The following is a 24,710-nucleotide window of genomic DNA, read 5'->3' on the forward strand; positions in this document are numbered from 1 at the left end:
ACATTTGACAAACTGTTCACATTTCCTAACAAGTGGTTTGTTTTCTTTGTGTTGTTGTTTTTTTTTAAAAGTAAGTTTAGAGAAAAATTGTGCAGAAAGTAATTTTCTAAGTGTTTTAATATGATTGAAATTTTCTATGAGGAGGTATCTTATTTTCTGAGAAATTGTTAAAATTTTAAAAACCTAATATTGGTCTTGCCTTTTGCTAGTTTTCCTCTAAATTAGTGTTTTTTCCAAATAGGGAGCAAAGGAAGTAGCTTTTTTCTGATTTATAGAGTTAATTTACAAAATCTGGTAGGTGTGCAAAGAGGCAGTTCCTCTAGAGAAAGGAAGTCTTTTCCTAACCTACCTAATATTTATCCCCCACTGTAACCACAGACTAATAAGTATTTCTGACCCTATAACTTGTATAGCTCTCATCATAGCACTTATCACACTGGATTATTACATTTGCTTGCTTTCTCTTTCACTGTTCTTCATTAGAAAAGGGACTTGTCTTTGTTTAGTTGTATTTCTAGCACTAGTCAGTGATGGCACAAAGGCTGCTTTAAAAATCTGGTAGCTTTTAGTTATTCTTCAGTTGCATGTGTCTGTGTTTCTTGGAATAATCAAGAATGAATGGGTGTTTTGGTGAACTATGTTAATGATAATTAGAGAATGCCTAGCAATCATGAAGTTCTGAAGCCAGGAACTTTTTATTTCTGCTACTGTGCTGTTTTTGTTGTCGTTTCTAATTAAGGAAGTAGTAAGTTTATAGAAATACCATGTAGAAAGTACAGAATTCCCACATACATACCCTGCAGACACACACAATGTCCCTGTTATTGACACTTGGCATTAATGTGGTACCGTTGTTACAACGTGACAAAATACTATTATTATACTATTAACTATCGTCCATACTTCACTTTAGGGTTTGCTATGTTGTTCTGTGCTGATTTTTTTAAAATAATGCTGAAACTAATGTATCTTAAATTATTTTACCATTTGTATTTGGTATATATAACTCTGCTTCTGAGAACTGGATGAAGCAGTCCACATCTGCCTCTTCTTTACGTACCAGCTGTTTTGAGTAAGGAGTTGGGTAGGCCTCAGGGCTTTCTTCTACTCTTTTGATTCTTTTAATCAAAGCAGACTACTAGCTGGGCATCTGCTCTGGAGTGATGAATGTGTGGTTTCCACTGATTGTAAAAGCAAAACCAATTAAGATGACCTTATAGCCAATATTCCTGTCTCAAACACCTTTGCTCAATAGCTTTAAATTCTTCAGGAAGAACAAGTATAAAATTTCTACTTCAGAAACTTTAATTGGAACTGAATTTATTCGTTTTCCTCCATTCTTCCTAGGAGGTAAGAATAAGAGGAGGTAGGAAACACTACTAATTAATTCCTTTAAATGGCATTTTAAAATACGTGTTAGATCGCGTCTCAGCCTTTTGGCTAAGATCAAGTGTAAAATATGTGTTAGAATGACACATTGCAGATATAGAGTGGTCTAAGGTTTTGGAATGGTATGTCTGACTTGTAGAAATGAAATAATCTTGGAAGTTAAAATTTGTCCTCAAAAGTAGAACAGGCGGAGCAGACTTTTCTGTTTGGTTACTGAGCTCTCAAATAGTACTAACTTCTTTTTGCTGTTGGAACCGAAAAAAAAAAAAAATCCTATTTTCATTCACTGAACAAATATTAAATGTATTTGTGCCAGGCCTGTCTGGTACTAGTGATACAGTTAAACATAGACCACCCGTATTCCTCATATGGAATAGTGACTGAGAAACAGACAATCAATTATAATAGTAGTAAGACGATGCTATAAGTAGTTTATAAGCCAAGGTATATAATCACATCTGGCTCTGGAAAGAAGGATGGATAGGTAGAGAAGGACTCTTTTCTTTAGGGCATTTGGTAGTGGTTCAGATTTTGGAGCATTCAGAGTAAAGCCTAGCATGGCAGTGACACAGGAACTAAGCATGGGAAATTGTCCATTATTGATGCCATATTTGTGTGTTAGTGCTTTTGGTACCATTAAGACTATTCAGTAATTATTAAGCATCTTTTGTGTACCTGGCATTGTATTAGGTGAGGAGTCATTCATCTCTGCCTTCACTGAATGTATAATCTGGTTTTTAGGAATACAAATGTAATTTAGGTAAATCATTGAAAAATCCTTGTAGGAAAATCCTAGAACTAAAAGGAGTATAGTATAAATTTTTTAAGGTGACCCTTAGGATTCATTTAGATTTCCTAGCTTCTTCAGAATCAGTTTTTGCAGGTTGTCAAGATTGTGTTCCCCACTAATCTATAAGCTGTGTGAAACTGTCTTTCCAACTAAGTGCTATCCTTAATTTTAGATTTTGACCAATTTAAGAATGAATGGATGGTAGCAAAGCAGAGCTCGAGCAGCAGTATGAAGTAAGGGAGTCTTATTTTACAGAATGGCATTGTTTGAGGAAGTACAAAATGATTTAACACCTTGTCACACTCATTTTAAAATCTTTTTACTCTTCTGTCTCCTGGCCTCTTTTTTTGTTGTTTTTTTTTTAATTATTGCCTGCAAGAAAGCGCCTGCCACAATTTCATCACCTTTTGTATAGAAGAAGTAGTAACCTACTCTAAAAAGATTTGGGATTACCTCTATCCAAATAAACACATTACGGCTAATCTTTAAATTACAGGTTCTATCAGTATGTGTGGAAGAAGAAAACATAATTCCTTATATCACTAATGTCCTACAAAATCCTGATTTGGCTTTGAGAATGGCTGTACGTAACAACTTAGCTGGTGCTGAAGAACTCTTTGCCCGGAAATTTAATGCCCTTTTTGCCCAGGGAAATTACTCAGAGGCAGCAAAGGTGGCTGCTAATGCACCAAAGGTAAATAGTTATAAAAATTAAGTTCCCTTGATTGCTTCACTGTTAATACTCTCTATTTCTAATACTGCTAGAAGAGAATTAGCTTTCCATAGAGAGAGTAACCTTTTTTAGGTTACATATTTCATTTAGTAAAATATGACAATACTTGTCTTATGTCTCTGGATTTGGTTGATTACTTTTCTGTGCCTCTAGATTAGTTAGCTTTTTAAAATTCATTATGTTAGAAAGAAAATATTTATCTAGCAAGCTATGATTTACATAAATGTGATAATGTTTAGTTACTTGGGTATAGCTAATGGTTTTATTTTCATAGGTAGAGTAGTTTTAAATGAAACAATATTATTTCTATCACCTTTGTATTATATTGGACTGAATTAACACCTTACATTTCTGATCAGTATTAATTGTGAAATTTGTACTTAATGTAGAATTTGGGTAGTAACTAGCTCTAACTACTTTATAATTATCCTTGTTCTTTTACATTTTGACGTTGTAATAATCTTGTTATATTTCTGATTCTGAGTAATCTCATAACATTGAACCAAATGTTGACTGAATCTTCTGCAGGTAAAGATTGGAAATTTTGTCTTAGTGGATGGAATCATGCCTTTAAGATTGATGTAAGAGACCCTTAAGATTATTAGTTTGATGTTTGGATCACCTTAAAGGAATCTTTAAAATTTGTCTTTTTTAAAGGGAATTCTTCGGACTCCAGACACAATCCGTCGGTTCCAGAGTGTCCCAGCCCAGCCAGGTCAGACTTCTCCTCTGCTTCAATATTTTGGAATCCTTTTGGATCAAGGGCAGCTGAACAAATATGAATCCTTAGAACTTTGTAGGCCTGTACTTCAGCAAGGGCGGAAACAACTTTTGGAAAAATGGTTAAAAGAAGATAAGGTAGGTTAATTCAAGATATGTGTGCTTTGATTGAATTAAATAAGTTAGAGAGTTAAACCTCTCAGTTGCTTCAAAATGTTGTCATCCATTATTTGCTACTTGGAGCAACAGAACAAGAGTAGACGTTGCTTGACAACTTGTTTCCATTTGGAAATATATTTATTTTTATAGCATGTTGAAGTGATATATTTTTTGCTTGCCTAGTTTTTTAAATGGACTCTAAGATTTTGCTTGATGTTTAAAACTACTAATTCTGGAAACAAATTGCTATTCTTTTGCTTTAGGAAACAGTTAGTGTGAGAAGCTTTACTTCATTGTGCATTCATATTTATCTGTAGATGTGATACTCATTTGGGATAGGAACATAATCCTGTCTCCCATATCCTGCAGCTGATATGCACAGTAGTTTCAACCATACAAGTATCATATCTTTTCTTTTAGAACTTCCAGAATATCATCAAAATCATGGTATTTGCTGCTGGTAAGCATGTTTGTGTGTGTTAAGGAAATGTAATGTTATATGAAGTGTTGGATCATAAACTAATTTGCAATGAAGTACTGTTTCCCAAAGTGATTTCAGGAAATATTAAGTGGTATTGCATGGAAAAACTCAGTTTCTTAAAATTTATTTATTTAAATATGAACTTTTAAAAATGATATCTGAGTATCTTTGCTGTAAAATTTATCCATGTTTTTAATACTCACTTGCTACCTATTATTTCTTTTTGCACAGAACATCTAATGGTTTTATGTCCTGTAGAGTCCTTTTGGGGAAATACTGCTTATTTGTAAGGCATCAGACACGTTTAAGCAACCCATTAATGTAATTAGTCCTTTCATATGAACCATAGAAAGCCTTTCTCTACAAAGTGGTAATATTGAATTGTGATGTCATATGCCATTGTCAAGAATTGAGGTGACACTGCTTAAAGCATACTGTGTAGTGAAGAATTTTAAATGTCAGAGTGTATTTCTCAGTGTTAGTGTATATTGGTAGTGATTTATATTACTAATTCTAAGCCCTTGTTTCTTGACCTGGTTTCTGGCAATCTTAAAAGATATTGGAGGATAGTACTTCAGATTTGGGATGTTTGGGCAGGGGTCTTTGCTGAAGAAAAGGTACTAGTCACAGTAATGAGTATTTGAAGCCTGTCCTACTTGTGTAAAATAAATGAAGGATGGGAACAGCCAAGGTAACTGAGTTGACCTTTGTAACAGAGGTAAAAGCTTTTAGGGTATCATTACATTTTTTTAATGACTGGTCATATGTCATCCATTTGATCAAAGGAACACTAGTCAACTATTAGCTTGTTCAGTTAAGAGCTGTAGACTCTGATAGTACTTCTTTCTTCTCAGCACTGATTATCAATTATAAGGGCTGTTTATAGAAGTACCCATTAGAAGTATAAAATCAACTCTAATATGTAAAGCAAAATTCTTTTAGGAAAGCTGTTTTCCAGATTGGGAGCAGATTAACTAACATAGGTTGAATAAACAGAGGGATTGATTGTATCTGTATGAACTAAAAATTCTAAAATTTTTATCCCTTCTTTACCTTGTGAAATTAGGGTAACCTGTCTTAAATTCAAAAAAGTCAAGAAAATAATAGCGTAGATCTTTCAGGATACAGGTTATACACTAATTTTGTAATGGTCTTTATTGGAAAGTGTTATTTGCTCTTTCAATTTCACATTTTCATTTGATAATGTTACATTAAAAGTTGTATTTATCTTTGAAAAATTGATATCACATGGGGTCTTATTACTGAATTTTCTTAAGAGTTAGAAGTACAAGATTCTGCTTTAAATAAAGTACTTGCATCCTTAATAAAATTGGTGCTATCTGTAGGTGTCATGTCATGGTAGATTTTTTATCCTTGGTTAAGTTGGATGTGTGGAGAATTCTACCAAGACATTGCCGTGAATACAAGGTCAGAGTCTTTCTTTAGCACCCATAACTCCTGCAGATTTACAATATATTCTGAGGAAATTAAGTATGTTGCTACCACATTTATTATTTATAGTGGAAGTAGTATAACTCCTCATTTATAAAACAGCTGCTGGATCACTAAACAATCTCTTTTTCCTTTGGACAGTTGGAGTGTTCTGAAGAACTAGGTGATCTTGTGAAATCTGTGGACCCTACATTGGCGCTTAGTGTATATCTGAGGGCTAATGTTCCAAATAAAGTCATTCAGTGCTTTGCAGAAACAGGTCAAGTCCAGAAGATTGTTTTATATGCTAAAAAGGTGAGTTTGATGAAAGATATTGTCAAAATAATTTCATTAAAATATTTGGAGAGAAATGGGGCTATAGTAACTCAGTGACCTTTTTTCTTTAAATTTTTATTTATTATCATTATTATTTTTTGCCATGGGCAGGCTCCAGGAATCGAACCTGGGTCTCTGGCATGGCAGGTGAAAATTCTGCCACTGAGCCTCTGTTGCACCGCCCTCAGTGACCTTTTTTAGTGACTCTTCTTAAAGTTTGAACTACTTGGAGAAGTATAAAAACTAGATTTTACCTCTCATATATGGAATTGCCTTGCATGGCTTATCAGAGTTTAAGATGATGGAGTCATGTTTAGAGCAAACTTTTTGAAATGATCATTCATTAAAATTGGTAAGCTGGTTTAAAAAATTTATAGCTATTTGTTCAGATATGTCATTATCAGGTATCTAGTTTGTGTAATAAAAACCAAGGTCAAATTGAGCATATTAAATTGAAATTGAATTTATACTTTATCATTAGATCTAAATTAGCAAGATTTTGTGGTAGAAAAAGGCTTTAACTATTATAAATGAAACTTTGCAGCATTCTTTTAAGTCTTTGTCCACTTGTAGGTTGGATATACTCCAGACTGGATCTTTCTGCTGAGAAATGTAATGCGTATTAGTCCAGATCAGGGTCAGCAGTTTGCTCAAATGTTGGTTCAGGATGAAGAGCCTCTTGCTGATATCACACAGGTAAAGGAATTAAAATCTATTTCTGTAGACATGGATTTAAATGGAAAAAGGAGGGATCTCTCACTTAAAAGAACTTTGGGTAAGAATGAATTAAACTTTCAGTTTGTAGGAATAATGTCTACATGAATACAACTCAAGTGTCTAACATAAAAAGAGAAAAATAGCATGATACCATCTGCTTATAGTTTAAGAACATGCAAATCATATTCTAGCTTGTCTGGAGATGCATATGTATTAAAAAATGAAAAATATATGGGAATGATAAATCTAGCTGCTGCCACTAGATAAGGGAAGAGTTGTTTTTAGGCATGAGGTGACCACAGAATTACCGTATTTTTTTATGCTTTTGTATGTTTTAAATAGTTCATGAAAATTTTTAAATCTTTCAGTGTGACTGTTCTGCTGTTACATAGAATCTTGAAATATGTTGTAGTTTTTATCAGCAACGAAAGTAGCTGAGTTCTCCAGAAGACAAGAATTTATTCTTAAATTATGAACTTATGTTGGCCAAAGAATATTCTTTAAATCTAGGATTTGATCTGTGAAACAAAGATTCACAGAATCTTTGTCAAGAAAGAGATAATGTTTTAAACTTCCTTTTTGTTTACGTATTTTCAGCAGTTGATATCATAAAGCAAATTTTATAAATCTTCAAAACAATTTCTTTTCAATCACTTTTTGTAGATTGTGGATGTCTTTATGGAATACAATCTGATTCAGCAGTGTACTGCATTCTTGCTTGATGCCCTAAAGAATAATCGCCCATCTGAAGGTCCTCTGCAGACACGGTTGCTTGAGATGAACCTTATGCATGCACCTCAAGTATGTTTTTCATGGTTTTTAGTAATATATTAAGTAGTGTTTTAGTAGTGATTCAGAGCTTCTTAGTAACTTTGGTAGTTAGTTCTTCAGAGCTTCTGTGTTCTTAACTAATTTGAAGTTACTGAGATGCCTTACTACCTCATTCAAGAACATACAACATTCATGGTGATGAATATACAACTATGTGATGATATTTTGAGCCATTTATTAAATACCACGCGTGGAATGTTCATATGTTAACGTTCGTGTTTATATATTGTTTTGTTTTATCAATTAAAATACTTAAAAAAAAAGAAAATATAACACCTCTTAGTCCTTTATCTCTTTGTATCAATTCACTATTGAATATTAATATGTAATCTGGATGTAGAAATACTAATATAAATGAGGTAGAAAATTAACTCATCCTGTTTCTGGTTTTGTAGGTTGCAGATGCTATTCTAGGAAATCAGATGTTTACACATTATGACCGTGCTCATATTGCTCAGCTGTGTGAAAAGGCTGGCCTACTGCAGCGTGCTTTAGAACACTTCACTGATTTATATGACATAAAGCGCGCAGTTGTTCATACCCATCTTCTTAACCCTGAGGTATTTCAGTCTCTAACCTAGCAGATGGTATTAGTTGTGCTTAATTGAAAATGTTTGTGCTGCTTGATTATAGTAATTTCATGCCACCATGAATAAATTCGATTTTATTTTATTTATTTTGTCCTCTAGTGGTTAGTGAATTATTTTGGATCCTTATCAGTAGAAGACTCCTTAGAATGCCTCAGGGCCATGCTGTCTGCCAATATTCGTCAGAATCTGCAGATCTGTGTTCAAGTGGCTTCCAAATATCACGAACAACTGTCAACACAGTCTCTGATTGAGCTTTTTGAATCTTTCAAGAGTTTTGAAGGTAATCAGAAGTTCTCAGTTGTTTTTAGTTACTTTAAGATAGCTGAGAAGGACAAGACTTATGATCGCAGACTATTGGAAATTCTTTCTTTCTAAGAGCTTAATTTTATGGAACATTTTAAGGCTATTATTCAATAAATGTTGTCAAGTACCTTTTATGTCAGGCCCTAGAGATAAACAGTGAACAAGATAGTCTGCTTGAATATTTTCTAGGTGAATTAATGCTTATATTGTCTGACGCCTCTAATAGCCAGTGTTTGTAGCAAAGACATTTTTTAACTTGGTACTATACAGTTGGGCTTTTCAACCTTGGCACTAATAACATTTTGGGCTGGATATTTCTTTATTGTGGGGAGGCTGTCCTGTGCATTGCAGGATATTTAGCAGCATCCCTGGCTTCTATCCACTAAATGCTAGTAGCAACGGTGCCTCTAGTTTTGACATCCAAAAAATGTGTCCAGACCTTGCCAAATGTTTCCTGGGAGGAAAATCACTCCAAATTGAGAACTGCTGCTATACAGAGTATTAATGTAATCACTGGTAGATAGCGCCCTCATTCATTAGCTAGCCTTCTGGTCCCTGATGACCTTTTTTACCCTTTGCACTAATAGTAGTGCTCGAGATAGCCAAAGGAAGAGATTTTACTAGTTTTCTTTCTCAGTTTCTGTATGTTAACTGTATAATTAATTTGCTCTTTAAGTATAGTAGCCACTAGCCACATGTGGCTGTAGAGACTTTAAAGTAATTAAAAATTAAATATAATTAAAAATTTAGTTCTTTGGTCACATTAGCTATAATTCCATTGCTCAATAGACAGATGTGTTTAATGGCTACCATATCAGACTTTGCAGATTGAGAACATTTTTATTTTCATAGAAAGTTATATTTGGCAGCACTTTATTAAATTCTTTCCAAACTATTTTTGTTTCCTGTTAACTACGTATGGAAAAACACCAGGTATAAAGGTCTTCAAATAAAAAATTCTTATATGGATTATGGTGTCAAAACAAGCTTTGAAATTGAGCTGCCTGTAACTTCTTCTAAACCATTGGAAAACATTGGTTTGCACTTTCTGTTCTGTAGGGATTAAAGTACAAATCAATATTATTGAACTGATTACTAGATTAATTAGTGTCCTTATTGATCTTCTTAATTAGCCAGCAACCAGAGTAGTACTCAGGTTTGTTCTTAGAATATAACAATGTTTTTAATTGTTTAAAAGGTTTTCCATTCTGTCATTCTCAAAAATGCACCTAAGCTTAATTTCAATTATTTCTTTTAAGGTCTTTTTTACTTTTTGGGATCCATTGTTAACTTCAGTCAGGACCCGGATGTGCACTTTAAATATATTCAGGCAGCTTGCAAGACTGGGCAGATTAAAGAAGTAGAAAGAATCTGCAGAGAAAGTAACTGCTATGATCCTGAGCGAGTCAAGAATTTTCTCAAGGTAAATGATTTGAGTAATGCATTTTTAAATTGATTTGAACATTACTAGGTATTCAGGGGATTGGTTATAATTTTAAAATATTTTTTTCCTCAAATGTGCAATTTTTAGCATTATGAATTTGCATGCTGGCTTATTTCTTTCAATATAATACTCTATGGTTTCCTTGGGAATAGGAAAGGAAACTGGTAAGAAAACTGGTGAGACATACTTGAGAAAACCCATTTGTTAAAAGGATAATACATCTCAAAGAAATTTCCTTTTTTTTTTCTTTTTCATTTTAACTTGGGATGAAAAATTTCAAAAAGGGGTCATAGATCCTCATTGTCCTTTTAGTATCATTTTAGGGAGCCTCTATTGTAGGAAAAGGATTCTGTTGTCTAAAGGATATAGATTTATTTCTCTTTGCCCTGAAATTAGCCTGACTTAGAAACTGAAATCATAATTGTGCTTAATTCATAAATTAAAGATAAGGTCACACCAAAAAAAGCTCAGCTTTTGTAACGTGAATGCAGTTCTAAAGAAGTAATTGTTGCCTTTTGGAGTGAAGGGTAATTGTTTAAAGATAGGTAGGTCTTTAAAATATACCTAAGGGTAGTTAATTTTGTTTAATGTTTAACTTAGCTTTAGCTTTATTCGTATCTGTTAGTTAACTTTGTAAGAGAAATAAACCTTTATGTTGGCAGCAGTTTATAAAAGACTCTGGAAAACTGTGGAAACTCTGATTACAAAAGTATTTTATATAAACCTTCTTAGGGGGAAATGATTTAAGGGACTGTATATACAATTAAGTGTTTTTTATCTTCAGGGAGAATTTCAAGCTGAAACCAAAGTCTTTAACTGTGTAATTTAGTAGGAAAAGCAGAGACTTTCCCTACCCCCAGGACTCTATAGTTGCAATGGCAGATTGTTCTTTTGAAGAATTTACCACCTGTACTTTAGATTAAATAGTTAAACCCTTAGGGGTTTCAGTGTCATGAGGTAGTCAAGTTTTACACTAAAAGATGTATTTTCTAAATGAGTATAGTTTTATAATGTCTTGACCATTACGGATTTTCTGAGTAACTTTGCTTGTACGATATGTTTTTAACCCAAGGTTTTGTGGTGTCAATAGAACCTCTGAATCAGAAAGATTTAATGTTCTGTGCTTGATTAATTACTCATAATGCTGATACAGTTCCTTCGTTGAGTATCGTTACTATTTCCTTTTTGAAAGAATGCTACCAGCTACTTGCATTGAGTCTGTTTTTGTTTTTATTAAGTGTTCAGCTTTTTTGTTCCAGTTCTGATTTCTTTAGCCTTTAATATTCCTTGAAACCTCTCTATTCATTTTTACTCTTGGATCTTAATAATAGAGTTGTATTGATTCTGAAGTACATGTTACATAAATGGAAAAGCAGGACTGAATTAACTATCTTCATTTAATAACGAAGTTCTTGATCTAAAAAGAAAACAACAAAAAACACCTGGATACTAGGATGGTGGTGCCGTCTTAGGTTGCATGCCTCATGGGATCTAATCAGATGAAATAGATCCCCCCCTCCATACTTGTGACTTAGTGGCAAGTCTGATGTTGTAGGATAGTGGGTATGCATTGCTGGCTTTTGAAACAGACCTTGTTCAAATTTCATTTCTTTCAATAAATAGCCATTGTTCATTCAGCATGTGTCTGAGTCTGAATTTTCTCAAATATAGTTAAGTTGTGGTTTATCAAACACTGTGAGTGTTAGAGATATTCAAGTAGTAAGTAATAAGCTGTGTTAATGTAATTTCAGTTTTGATATGAACATTTTTAGCTGTCATATGGAAGTTAACCATCTCATAAACAATTTAAATGTTAATAGCATCACTTATATATAATAAATCACATGCAAATTTAGCTAATCAATAAAGTATCCTAGTTTTTTTCTCCTATCCTAGTTCAGTCTTAAGTCCTCTATTGAAATACGACATAGTTGACTTTGCCAAGAGAAGTCTTTAACACCTATGCACTTAAGTAATTAGAAAACTTGGCAGGTATCTTTTTCTCCTAAATGGTAAAATGAACTGTTTGTTTATTTTATATGCATATTAAACAGGGTAAAGAAGGAATTATATTTTTTGTTTGTCTTTTTTTTTATTTATTTTTTATTTTTAGGAATTATATTTTTTTCTGTTCATTTAGTGGGGGAAACATGGTTTACTGGAATCTTTTGCATAGCTAGTTGGAAAAAAGTTCTCTCTGGAAATAATTGTAGCAGTTGTTAGTATAGATTATCCATGGTGTTAAGTAGGACTTGTTTTAGACTTCCCTTAATGTGAAAAATCTTCAGGTGGGCTTTTACTTCACACTTACAACCATTTTAATTTCTTATTCCAGGATTCTTGTGCTTCCAGGTTTAATTTAGTGATCTCTGAACTCTTTATAGGCTAATCTTTGTATTATTTATAATTGAGTGATGGATGCCTAGTTTTAGGAGTGACCATATTCTAACCTTACAAATTGGTCTTAGTGGCTGTCATTGAGAAAGTCCTATCTTGCTTAGTTCTACTTCCTTAGAAAACTGACATAGAGGAATCATTTATTGAAGAATGTTTATAACTATTTATAAACTGTACTATTTATAAAAGTACTATTTATAACTGAATTCCTGATGGAAACTGTTGTTTTCTGTGCTGTATCTTATGTCAGGAATGTACAGGACATGTATCAGCTGAATGTCCAGCACTAACTTTTTCTTATTATAGCAATATGTGGTTAATTCATGCCCATCATTGTCTTGCTGCCCCTTCTAGGCGCTCTTTTATTAGTATTAGAACCTTGTGTAGATTGGGATTAGGGAGGGATAAAAAAGAAGCCATTAGTTTGAAACAAATGTGAGCCAGTTATGCTGTAATTTTCATAATAGAACTGTGGTTCTCAGACCAACTCCAAAGTTAATTCAGGGGTTACTATTAATGAAAGTTCCAGTGTGATGATTCTACATCCTGACTGCTGATGGCTCACAAATCTTAAGATTTTCATATTTGTCACTGCTTGTTAAATTTTTTGATGAAAGGGTATTTGGGGGGAAGGACCTGGTACTTGGCTGTGTAGTTTAAGTTTTTTTTTTTTATTTTATTAATTAACGGAAAAAAAGATATTAACCCAACATTTAGATATCATACCATTCTACATATGCAATCAGTAATTCTTAACATCATCACATAGATGCATGATCATCGTTTCTTAGTACATTTGCATCGGTTTAGAAGAACTAGCAACACAACAGAAAAAGATATAGAATGTTAATATAGAGAGAAAAAATAAAAGTAATAATAATAGTAAAAAAAAAAACCTGTAGCTCAGATGCAGCTTCATTCAGTGTTTTAACATGATTACTTGACAATTAGGTATTATTGTGCTGTCCATTTTTGAGTTTTTGTATCTAGTCCTGTTGCACAGTCTGTATCCCTTCAGCTCCAATTACCCATTATCTTACCCTGTTTCTATCTCCTGCTGGACTCTGTTACCAGTGACATATTCCAAGTTTATTCTCGAATGTCCGTTCACATCAGTGGGACCATACAGTATTTGTCCTTTAGTTTTTGGCTAGACTCACTCAGCATAATGTTCTCTAGGTCCATCCATGTTATTACATGCTTCATAAGTTTATCCTGTCTTAAAGCTGCATAATATTCCATCGTATGTATATACCACAGTTTGTTTAGCCACTCGTCTGTTGATGGACATTTTGGCTGTTTCCATCTCTTTGCAATTGTGAATAACACTGCTATAAACATTGGTGTGCAAATGTCCGTTTGTGTCTTTGCCCTTAAGTCCTTTGAGTAGATACCCAGCAATGGTATTGCTGGGTCGTATGGCAATTCTATATTCAGCTTTTTGAGGAACCGCCAAACTGCCTTCCACAGTGGTTGCACCATTTGACATTCCCACCAACAGTGGATAAGTGTGCCTCTTTCTCCACATCCTCTCCAGCACTTGTCATTATCTGTTTTGTTGATAATGGCCATTCTGGTGGGTGTGAGATGATATCTCATTGTGGTTTTGATTTGCATTTCTCTAATGGCCAGGGACATTGAGCATCTCTTCATGTGCCTTTTGGCCATTTGTATTTCCTCTTCTGGTAGGTGTCTGTTCAAGTCTTTTTCCCATTTTGTAATTGGGTTGGCTGCCTTTTTGTTGTTGAGTTGGACAATCTCTTTATAAGTTCTGGATACTAGACCTTTATCTGATATGTCATTTCCAAATATTGTCGCCCATTGTGTAGGCTGTCTTTCTACTTGATGAAGTTCTTTGATGCACAAAAGTGTTTAATTTTGAGGAGCTCTCATTTATTTATTTCCTTCTTCAGTGCTCTTGCTTTAGGTTTAAGGTCCATAAAACCGCCTCCAATTGTAAGTTTCATAAGATATCTCCCTACATTTTCCTCTTAACTGTTTTATGGTCTTAGACCTAATGTTTAGATCTTTGATCCATTTTGAGTTAACTTTTGTATAGGGTGTGAGATATGGGTCTTCTTTCATTCTTTTGCATATGGATATCCAGTTCTCTAGGCACCATTTGTTGAAGAGACTGTTCTGTCCCAGGTGAGTTGGCTTGACTGCCTTATCAAAGATCAAATGTCCATAGATGAGAGGGTCTATATCTGAGCACTCTATTCGATTCCATTGGTCGATATATCTATCTTTATGCCAATACCATGCTGTTTTGACCACTTTGGTTTCATAATATGCCTTAAAGTCAGGCAGTGCAAGACCTCCAGCTTCGTTTTTTTTCCTCAAGATGTTTTTAGCAATTCGGGGCACCCTGCCCTTCCAGATAAATTTGCTTATTGGTTTTTCTATTTCTGAAAAATAAGTTGTTGGGATTTTGATTGGTATTGCATTGAATCTGTAAATCAATTTAGGTAGGATTGACATCTTAACTATATTTAGTCTTCCAATCCATGAACACGGTATGCCCTTCCATCTATTTAGGTCTTCTGTGATTTCTTTTAACAGTTTTTTGTAGTTTTCTTTATATAGGTTTTTTGTCTCTTTAGTTAAATTGTGTAGTTTAAGTTTCGATCAATAAAAATTTAAATTTACTAAAATTGGAATCATGCACACTCTGATTTGGAATATTTCTTTAACAGTTCAGCCAAGTTTGTGTGAGCCTCTCCCATCAGTTTAACATTCTCATATTTTACATAGATTTATAGTTTGTACAAGGAGAAAGTCAAGGTTTTCTGTTTTTGTTTTTCTGTATTCAGGAAGCGAAGCTAACAGACCAGTTACCACTTATCATTGTGTGTGATCGATTTGACTTCGTCCATGATTTGGTGCTCTATTTATATAGAAATAATCTTCAAAAGTATATAGAGATATATGTACAGAAGGTAGGTAATAATTAGCTAACTTGAAGGTATAATTTATTTTTGACTTCATTTCTCATACTCTTAGAAATTTTCAACCTTTTGAAATTCTCTGCCCAGTAATAGTGTCTTTAACATTTTAAATTTTTCCAGCAGAATCCTTTGTTTGATTAAAATTTCACATGATGCCAAGTATGTAAAACAGGAGAACACAACTCAGGTTGAAGAAGTTGGGTGGCCTAGGGCCCTACTACCTTAATAGCCCCTGTATAGAGCCCCTAGACTCCAAAGCACCGTCATCATAAATGCAGATATTAGAAACTTTAACAGAAACTTTCCAAAAGTAGAATGGCAGTTTTGCTATGAGAGCCCTTTTTATTAGAAAGTCTTCCATAGTTATTCTGTGGTTCTAGCTACTTTGGACTTATTCTTTGGATCAATGCTTAGGTAAGTAGTTAACCAAGCTAGACTTCCAGTGAAATTCCTCTGTCTAGTTGCAAATATAGGTTGTTATTACTTGAAAAACCATACTTAAGAGAGGAAAATAAATGAAAGTTTTTTTTTTTAACTGTCCTTGGTTGCTTATTAACAATATGGTGGCATTCTACTTTTTTCTGTAGGTTAATCCAAGTCGACTTCCTGTGGTTATAGGAGGATTACTTGATGTTGATTGCTCTGAAGATGTCATTAAAAACTTGATTCTTGTTGTAAGAGGTCAATTCTCTACTGATGAGCTTGTTGCTGAGGTTGAAAAAAGAAACAGGTATAGTACTGTTTTAGCTTTCATAACTCGGATAAATTAGTAGTCTTTCTTAGTGTAGTAATGGATAAAAATATAATCAATCAGTTGCCTAAAAGCCACCTAATCTGGAGATAAGCTAGCTGATAGCTTTAAAAATCTGTTTTCTGAAGCATTGTAACTCATCTCTCATATAGACAGAGCATCTTTTACCTGGTTGATTACTTGTTTTCATGTTTTATAATTAAAGCTATGTGGTTTGACTTTGTGTATGTCCTTGATGTAAACTTTATAGCAAGTGTACTTTTAGCTAGATATGATAACCAGTATGTTTCATAAGTAATTATTCGCTAATAAAATAATATGGTATTTTTTTCAAGTAAAATGAGGAAAAACCGAGTTCTCTATAACTCTGGGTTAAACTGATATTTAATTGGTAGTACCTTAATATGCTAATATGAATTTTGAATTTTCAAATAGAGGATAATATATAGTCTAAGTACTTCTCATACTTATACCATGAAGTCCTTTTTTAGCTAGAAACTAGTAAGAAACTGCCGTTTAGGAAATGCTGATATATAATACATGAGGTTAAGTTGATATAATAGTGGAAAGTTACTCTAGTTATTTGAACAGGATATTAAAAAAAAAACCTTTGGAAGTTAGGAGTTTAATTTTAACCTTAGTTGGTGTCCTACAAATGGTATTCACAGAGTTTAGATTTAAATGTTTCAAACATGGAAAATTTCTGCATTTAAGTACAATGGAGATAAAGTATTAAACTGATTTAAGAGCTTGAAGTGATGATGGGTTATAAAAATTTAAGATTCAGAAAGAGGTCTCAGTTGAATCTTACGTGCAATACCTGCAAGCAAACTTGCTGTTTGTTGCTATTTTCAGGCTAACAGACAATATGATCTTTAAGTGACAAATTATGTTGTGATAAATTAGATTCATGTCTAATTCAGTAGTATGAATGTGTCTTAGCTGATCTTTGTTCTTTCAGTTAACATGACACATGTGCTTGGATTGCATATGTTTACAGAAGCTTGGTTTTTGCCTTTGTAATAAAAAATTTAAGTGTCTTTACCATAGTGGGAATGTATTCAGAATAATCACTTGAACTTGATAGTAAAAAATAATGGAATACTGCTTTTTCTTTCCATTGGTAAAAGGATCATTGCAATTGAAACATAAACTATAGCTTAGTGAAACCGTGACCCTTGGTGGAGTGATCATATAACTAATAGAATAATTATAGAATTATTATTAAAGTGACCAGATTTTATTCCTATATGTATTAGGATACTGCCATCTTTGATTGTCAGTAATGTTTTGTTATTTGTGTTGAAATTGAAAGAAAACTCAGGTAATGGGGTCTATTTCTCATACCTCACCCTCATCCTACTCCTACCCTGAACAGAATTTATGAAGTCTAGATATTTTGTCTAGTATAAGGCAAGGACAATCTATGAATCTCTTATTTTTTCTTATATCTATATCCTGTCAAGACAGTATAGCAATTAGGGAGAGTAAAAAGACAAAGTCTTAAAAACTTATGTGTAATTTTGAGCGAATCATATAACCATCCCAAAGCCTTAATTTCCCAGTTTATAATAAGATTGTTGAGACCTAAATAAGAATAATGTCCATGAAAGCACATTGTAGATCATAAGTACTTAGATAGTTAACATATCAAGTGTGTGTTATTTATAGTATGTGTGTTTGTTTTTACTAGATTGAAACTGCTTCTCCCTTGGCTGGAGGCCAGAATTCATGAGGGCTGTGAGGAGCCTGCTACTCACAACGCACTGGCCAAAATCTATATAGACAGTAATAACAACCCAGAGAGATTTCTGCGTGAAAATCCCTATTATGACAGTCGCGTTGTTGGAAAGTATTGTGAGAAGAGAGACCCACATCTGGCCTGTGTTGCTTATGAACGTGGCCAGTGTGACCTAGAACTTATTAATGTGAGTACTATTAATTGAACATGTGGAAAGAAGGCTGCATAGTATAATAACAAGCTAGTGAATTGAGGGATTAGGAGTGAAATTAGATAATATGAAGGATTTTTAGAAGATGGGTTGCTTTTTTAAGACTTTATTTGCAAATAATTGTAAACTTATGTACATATCATCACCCTTTGTCTTGATTTATCAGTGTTTTAGCCCCTTTATCATCTGTGTGCTTGTGCTATCTCTCATACATACACACACGCACACATTTTTTTAATATATAAAATTTTTTAACCATTACAGAATAAGTTGCATTTTTAAGAACAAGACTATTCTCTTTTATAACATTATTGTTGCCAACTTCAGTCAGTGTAGCATAATAGTTTATTTAATTCCAGTTTTGTCAGTTGACCCAGTTATGTCCTTCATAGCAGTTTCTCCCTTCTAGTCTAGAATTGCATAATGCGTTTAGTTGTCACGTCTCTTTAGTCTCTTTTAATCAAGAACAATTCTTCAGCTTTTCTTTGTCTTTTATGACACTGGCATTTTTATTAAAAAATAAAAGCATTTGGTTGTTGTTTTTGTTTTGTATTTTGTTGTTTTGGTTGTATTTTGTTTTTTAAATAACAGAATGTTCTTCACTTTCAGTTTCTCTGGTGGTTCCTCCTGACTAGATTGAGGTTATAAATTCCTACCCGAAGTACTACTTCTGTAACATTTTGCCATATGTTGTTATATCCAGAGGCACATGATGTCCATTTGTTCCTCATTTGTAATGTTGGTTTTTTATCAGCATGTTTGTTTCTCCATTATATAATTTTTTTCCCATTGTAGGTATTAAGCAGTCTGAGCAGAGACACTTAAGATCCATCACCTGCTCCCCAATTTAGCATCTATTATTTATTGCCTAGACCATTTTTAACATGTTGCAAAATGAAGATTTTCCGATTCTAATACTTCTCCACATTTATCATTCAGCATTCATGTATTCCTATTTTATTCAGTGGGTTAAATCCATTGCTGTTACTTGGTTTGATACTCAAATTGTCCAGTATTTTGTTCAAAAGGCACTTTCACCGTGGTTTCTGTATTGTTGTGACATGTTCTCTTAATCCTTTGCATACTTCTTATGTTCTGCTAACCGGTTTATTTTGTACCTTCCCAGTTCCTGGAATCAGCCATGTCTCCAAGGTATCCTGATACCTTTTAGTGAGAAATAGTATTAGAAAGTAATGTCTCGGTGCTATGTGTATTTACTTCTAGGATCTTTTAGTTATCAAAGCTAGGAAATATAAATATATGCATTTATCCACCCACCTATGCACACACACACATACACACCCCTATGCATGCAGATACACATGGAAAAATAAACTCACAAGAATAACTTTAAAACACTGAGAAGAAAGCTATGAAAGGGGACTTGCCTTCCAAATATGAAAACATATTACAGAGCCTCTGTAATTGAAACAGGCTGGACTTGTTCTTGAATAGACCAGTAAGGGTATGGTGGAATAGTCCAGAAATAGACCCAACATCAGGGAGCTTTTTAAAAGCCTTCACAAATTTTAACTGTTTTTTTCTGTTGGTTGAATTTTAATAGGAAACACTAGGGTGTGACCTATGTAAGATTATGTGTAAAACTATTGTTTTAATCCCTATAAAACATTAAACAGAGTAACCTTTAAAAATAAATCGTCTATAAAAAGTCATTACGTTTTACCTTGAAATTAACGTTAATCTTACATTTTATTTAGGTTTGCAATGAGAATTCACTCTTCAAAAGTCTCTCCCGCTACCTGGTACGCCGAAAGGATCCAGAATTATGGGGTAGTGTGCTACTGGAAAGCAATCCTTACAGGAGACCCCTAATCGACCAGGTACAATTGGCTAATATGTTGAAGGCTCATTTTAAAACTATTAGTTAATCTTTTCCGTCAGCATTTAGGCAAACATACACAAATGTATGGTGTTGGTATTTTAACTGAATGAAGACAGTGAAAAGTAGAAAAAAAATTGTTTTACCATAAATATATACACTATAAATGTTAATAATTGAAAAATACATCACAAAATATTTATTTTATAAAACTTGACTCATCACAGTTGAAAGAAAACAGTAAATTATTTGGCTAAATTGGAAACATTCAAGACATTGGTAAGCCTGCAAAGATGATTGATAAAGAGAAAATACCAAGACTAAAAGGGCAAATGTTAAATCTCAGTTGGTGAGCTTAGAATTGGAAAAAAGGAGGACATTTTTATAAATTATAAAATTGTAATTTATAAAATTGTATATAAATTGTATACATAAAATTGTAAAGATATTTTTTAAACCCTTAAAATAGGAGATGATTAAAATCATTCTTAAATTTTGGTAGAAGTATAAACAAAATATTTCAGAAAAGAATAGAATCAAGGCTATTCCCAAGTAGATAAAAAGCTTTCTGGCAAAGAACGTTAATTGCAGAATCTGGGAACCATGTAAATAGACAAAAATAAAGGACTTACTGCATATATGATGCCACATCTATGTAGATGAATTATATATAGACATTGAAGTGATAATGAGTGATTTAATACACAGGGGAAAAATAGAAATATTCAGGGTAATTTTTAATAGAGTAAAAGTACACATGATGTGGGAAATGTAGATTTGTGTAGAAGGCCTTTGAGGGGTAAATTTAAAAGTATTTTCTCTCCTTCAGTCTTTCCTGCCAATTTCAAGTTTTCTAATGAAAGCCCAACTTTTTCTTATTAGATATTATCTTTAAAACCACCTTTAAAATCAGGAACATGATTCTTGTTTGAAGTGTCCCCCCCCCACCCCCATTTTTTCTTACTGGCTGAATCCAAGTACATTCAGAGAAACATCAGAGTAAAGCAATGTAACCAGCAAGGAAATTTGTTTGGTTTTGTGGCATGTAGTATTTTTTTGAAGAATAATTAATATTATGACCAGTAACACCATACTGTTGTCTAATGTGCAAATCAGTATTATATCATAGACAAAGAGAACACTGTCAAATCTCTAGGTATTTTATATCATCTCTAAATATTTATGTGAATAACATTTTATTATGCTGAGAGGTCATTAAAATGTGATGACAGGTCAGACCTGGGCCAACACAACCCCCATTCTGCTTCCCTTCACTGTCTTTCTTAACCCCTCCCAAAATAAAAAGTAAAAATCACCTTGAGACTCAATTACATGTTTCCTATATGTTCTAGTTTGCTAGCTGCTGGAATGCAACACACCAGAGATGGATTGGCTTTTAATAAAAGGGGATTTGTTTTGTTAATTCTTCAGAGGAAAGGCAGCTAACGTTCCACTGAGGTTCTTTCTTATGTGGAAGGCACAGGATAGTCTCTGCTGGTCTTCTCTCCTGGCCTCTGGGTTCCAACATCTTTTCCCGGGGTGACTTCTTTCTGCATTTCCAAAGGCCTGGGCTGAGCTGCAAGTGCTGAGATGAGGAATGCTGAGCTGCTTAGCTGTGCTACATTGCTTAAGCACCAGCCAATTAAGTCAAACGTCACTCATTGCAGCAGACACGCCTCCTAGCCTGCAGATGTAATTAGCAACAGATGAGGTTCACGTACCATTGGCTTATGTCCGCAGCAACAAGACTAGGTATGCTCACCTGGCCAAGTTGACAACTGAATCTAACTATCACACTATATATCCTCTGTAGGTTGTACAGACAGCCTTATCCGAAACTCAGGACCCTGAAGAAGTGTCAGTAACTGTCAAGGCTTTTATGACTGCAGACCTTCCCAATGAACTCATTGAACTGCTGGAGAAAATTGTTCTTGATAACTCTGTATTCAGTGAACATAGGTATGCTATGAGAGGGATCATTTGGCTGTTTATACTCAGTAATTATGGCTTAACAATTTTAGAAAAGAACAAAGAGACAAAGTTTTGGGAAAGTTGCCTAAGTCTGGTTCTTCTCATACCTGCTGAGACAGAAAAAACCCCTTATATCCACAGTTTTAATTTGTTATAGTTGATAATCTTTTTAAATATTGTATTCAAATTGGGTTTTTTTTTCCTCTTAAAGAAATCTGCAAAACCTCCTCATCCTCACTGCAATTAAGGCTGATCGTACACGTGTTATGGAATATATAAACCGTCTGGATAATTATGATGCCCCAGATATTGCCAATATTGCCATTAGCAATGAGCTATTTGAAGAAGCCTTTGCCATTTTCCGGAAATTTGATGTCAATACTTCAGCAGTGCAGGTAATTCTTCAGATTACATCATAAGTTCAGTTACCGAATATAATGCCTTCTCCTGATTCATTGTAGGCAGGGACCTGTGAGGCTGTTTGTTGCTATGGCACTAGAAGAGCAATAAAATGATAACTGTCAGATCCATTTTACTGTAACCATAATTTAAAAAATTGTTTGCCTAGGTTTTGATTGAACATATTGGAAACTTAGATCGGGCGTATGAGTTTGCTGAACGTTGCAATGAACCTGCAGTGTGGAGTCAGCTTGCGAAAGCCCAGTTGCAGAAAGGAATGGTGAAAGAAGCCATTGATTCTTATATCAAAGCAGATGATCCTTCATCCTACATGGAAGTTGTTCAGGCTGCTAATACTAGTGGTATGACATTTTACTTTTATTGTTCTGAGGCCTCAGAAAATGTACCTAAGCTGTAATTAATCTAAGCAGTAAAATGGCTATTTGGAATTATGTAGGAGTTAGCTATTTCTTTTAGCCTTCCCTGCTAGTTCACATAAAGAGAGGCTACATTTTGTGAACTTAGTAAGGTCTGTGGGGGAGAAGTCCTATTAAATCCTGACAGAACCCTAATTTTATAACTTTAAGGAAAAAGGTAGTTCAGCTATTCATTTGTTTAGTGGTAATATAAACACATGATGCAATTTTAAATGCATTTTACTCCTTAAATTTCTCATACTCGGTGTTTCATTGGAAAGGAGGTTGTGGTAGCAAGTGTCGTTTGGATTTATTTTTTCTTTTTTCTTTATCTAGGAAACTGGGAGGAACTAGTGAAATACTTGCAGATGGCCCGTAAGAAGGCTAGGGAGTCCTATGTGGAGACAGAACTGATATTCGCACTGGCTAAAACAAATCGTCTTGCAGAGTTAGAAGAGTTCATCAATGGGCCAAATAATGCTCATATCCAACAAGTGGGTTTTCTATTCAGATTTTTTAAATGGTGTAAAAATTAACGAAAAACTTTATTAGCTTGGTATGATCAGCATATCACAACTGAAGATTTCCTGGGAAAAATACTACAGGAAAAAAATTGTTTCCCAGTTTAAAGTTGTACTGAGCTGAGGGTAGTATATTACTGAAAATGGATTTTTTTTTTCCCCCAGGTTGGTGATCGCTGTTATGATGAAAAAATGTATGATGCTGCTAAATTGTTGTACAACAATGTTTCGAATTTTGGACGTTTGGCATCAACCCTTGTTCACCTGGGTGAATATCAGGCAGCTGTTGATGGAGCTAGGAAAGCTAACAGTACTCGAACATGGAAAGAGGTAATCTAAACATAATTTTGAGTGAAGAATTAAGATCTTATTAGGAAATGCTTTTTGAACGGATTCATTATATTAATTAGCCATGCTTTTTGCATATGATAATGGAAATGTTTCATTCTAGGTCTGCTTTGCCTGTGTGGATGGGAAAGAGTTTCGACTGGCTCAGATGTGTGGGCTTCATATTGTAGTTCATGCAGATGAATTAGAGGAGCTTATCAACTACTATCAGGTAATGAATATGGTCTTTTATATGATTTGAGACCCTTTGCAAAAGATACTCTCATGAATTTTTCATGTTTCTTTTACTATTTAATTTCATGTTTCTCTTTTTAGGATCGTGGCTATTTTGAAGAACTGATAACCATGTTGGAAGCAGCATTGGGACTTGAACGAGCTCACATGGGGATGTTTACTGAACTAGCTATTCTATATTCTAAATTTAAGCCACAGAAAATGAGGGAGCACCTGGAGCTGTTCTGGTCTAGAGTGAATATTCCAAAGGTAACCAACATATAACATCATGAGACAAAGTAGTGAAAATCGTAATAATTTAAGGTATCTTTTTTTTTTTTAAATGGTCATTAGCTAGAATCAGAGACTCCCATTTGAAGCAATTTAATCTTTCCCACACAGGTGCTAAGAGCTGCAGAACAAGCTCATCTTTGGGCAGAATTGGTCTTTTTGTATGATAAATATGAAGAATATGATAATGCCATAATTACTATGATGAATCATCCAACCGATGCATGGAAAGAAGGGCAGTTCAAAGATATCATTACCAAGGTATATACCTTCAGAAGGTAAAGGCTTCAGAAGGGGAAAACTTACCAGGAAATAACCTGACTTATTTATGATTTTTTTTCACTTTTTAGGTTGCCAATGTGGAACTGTACTACAGAGCAATACAGTTCTACTTAGAATTCAAGCCTTTGTTGTTAAATGATTTGCTAATGGTGTTGTCTCCACGGTTGGATCATACTCGTGCAGTCAATTATTTTAGCAAGGTAATAATTTTAAACCAAAGGTTCATAGCAAGGAACTCAAACACACTTGGATAACTTTTGTCCATGTGATTTAACAATGTGTTAACATTTGCATCACTCTTCATTTTAAAGGTTAAACAGTTACCACTGGTGAAACCATATCTGCGTTCAGTTCAGAATCACAACAATAAATCTGTGAATGAATCCCTTAACAACCTCTTTATTACAGAAGAAGATTATCAGGTAAAACCTTTGGTACTTCCATATACTCAAAGCTT

General features: G+C 33.9%; 1 protein-coding gene across 2 annotated transcripts in view; it reads left to right on the forward strand.

Annotated features, from left to right (window-relative positions):
* Nucleotides 1–24,710, forward strand: part of CLTC (clathrin heavy chain) — a 68,348-nt gene that overhangs the window by 35,377 nt on the left and 8,261 nt on the right. For both annotated transcript variants that reach the window (XM_077164975.1, XM_077164976.1), the window contains 22 exons: nucleotides 2,676–2,873; nucleotides 3,570–3,770; nucleotides 5,866–6,018; nucleotides 6,613–6,735; nucleotides 7,420–7,557; nucleotides 7,983–8,147; nucleotides 8,277–8,457; nucleotides 9,740–9,903; nucleotides 15,135–15,260; nucleotides 15,857–15,999; nucleotides 17,714–17,948; nucleotides 19,691–19,813; nucleotides 21,626–21,771; nucleotides 21,995–22,178; nucleotides 22,352–22,544; nucleotides 22,935–23,092; nucleotides 23,285–23,449; nucleotides 23,571–23,678; nucleotides 23,783–23,950; nucleotides 24,083–24,232; nucleotides 24,322–24,453; nucleotides 24,565–24,675. In XM_077164975.1, the coding sequence (XP_077021090.1) occupies nucleotides 2,676–2,873; nucleotides 3,570–3,770; nucleotides 5,866–6,018; nucleotides 6,613–6,735; nucleotides 7,420–7,557; nucleotides 7,983–8,147; nucleotides 8,277–8,457; nucleotides 9,740–9,903; nucleotides 15,135–15,260; nucleotides 15,857–15,999; nucleotides 17,714–17,948; nucleotides 19,691–19,813; nucleotides 21,626–21,771; nucleotides 21,995–22,178; nucleotides 22,352–22,544; nucleotides 22,935–23,092; nucleotides 23,285–23,449; nucleotides 23,571–23,678; nucleotides 23,783–23,950; nucleotides 24,083–24,232; nucleotides 24,322–24,453; nucleotides 24,565–24,675 (3,465 nt within the window). The remainder of the gene's footprint in view (nucleotides 1–2,675; nucleotides 2,874–3,569; nucleotides 3,771–5,865; nucleotides 6,019–6,612; nucleotides 6,736–7,419; nucleotides 7,558–7,982; nucleotides 8,148–8,276; nucleotides 8,458–9,739; nucleotides 9,904–15,134; nucleotides 15,261–15,856; nucleotides 16,000–17,713; nucleotides 17,949–19,690; nucleotides 19,814–21,625; nucleotides 21,772–21,994; nucleotides 22,179–22,351; nucleotides 22,545–22,934; nucleotides 23,093–23,284; nucleotides 23,450–23,570; nucleotides 23,679–23,782; nucleotides 23,951–24,082; nucleotides 24,233–24,321; nucleotides 24,454–24,564; nucleotides 24,676–24,710) is intronic.

This window comes from Tamandua tetradactyla, chromosome 6 (genome assembly GCF_023851605.1).
Source record: "Tamandua tetradactyla isolate mTamTet1 chromosome 6, mTamTet1.pri, whole genome shotgun sequence".
NCBI classification, from domain to species: domain Eukaryota; kingdom Metazoa; phylum Chordata; class Mammalia; order Pilosa; family Myrmecophagidae; genus Tamandua; species Tamandua tetradactyla.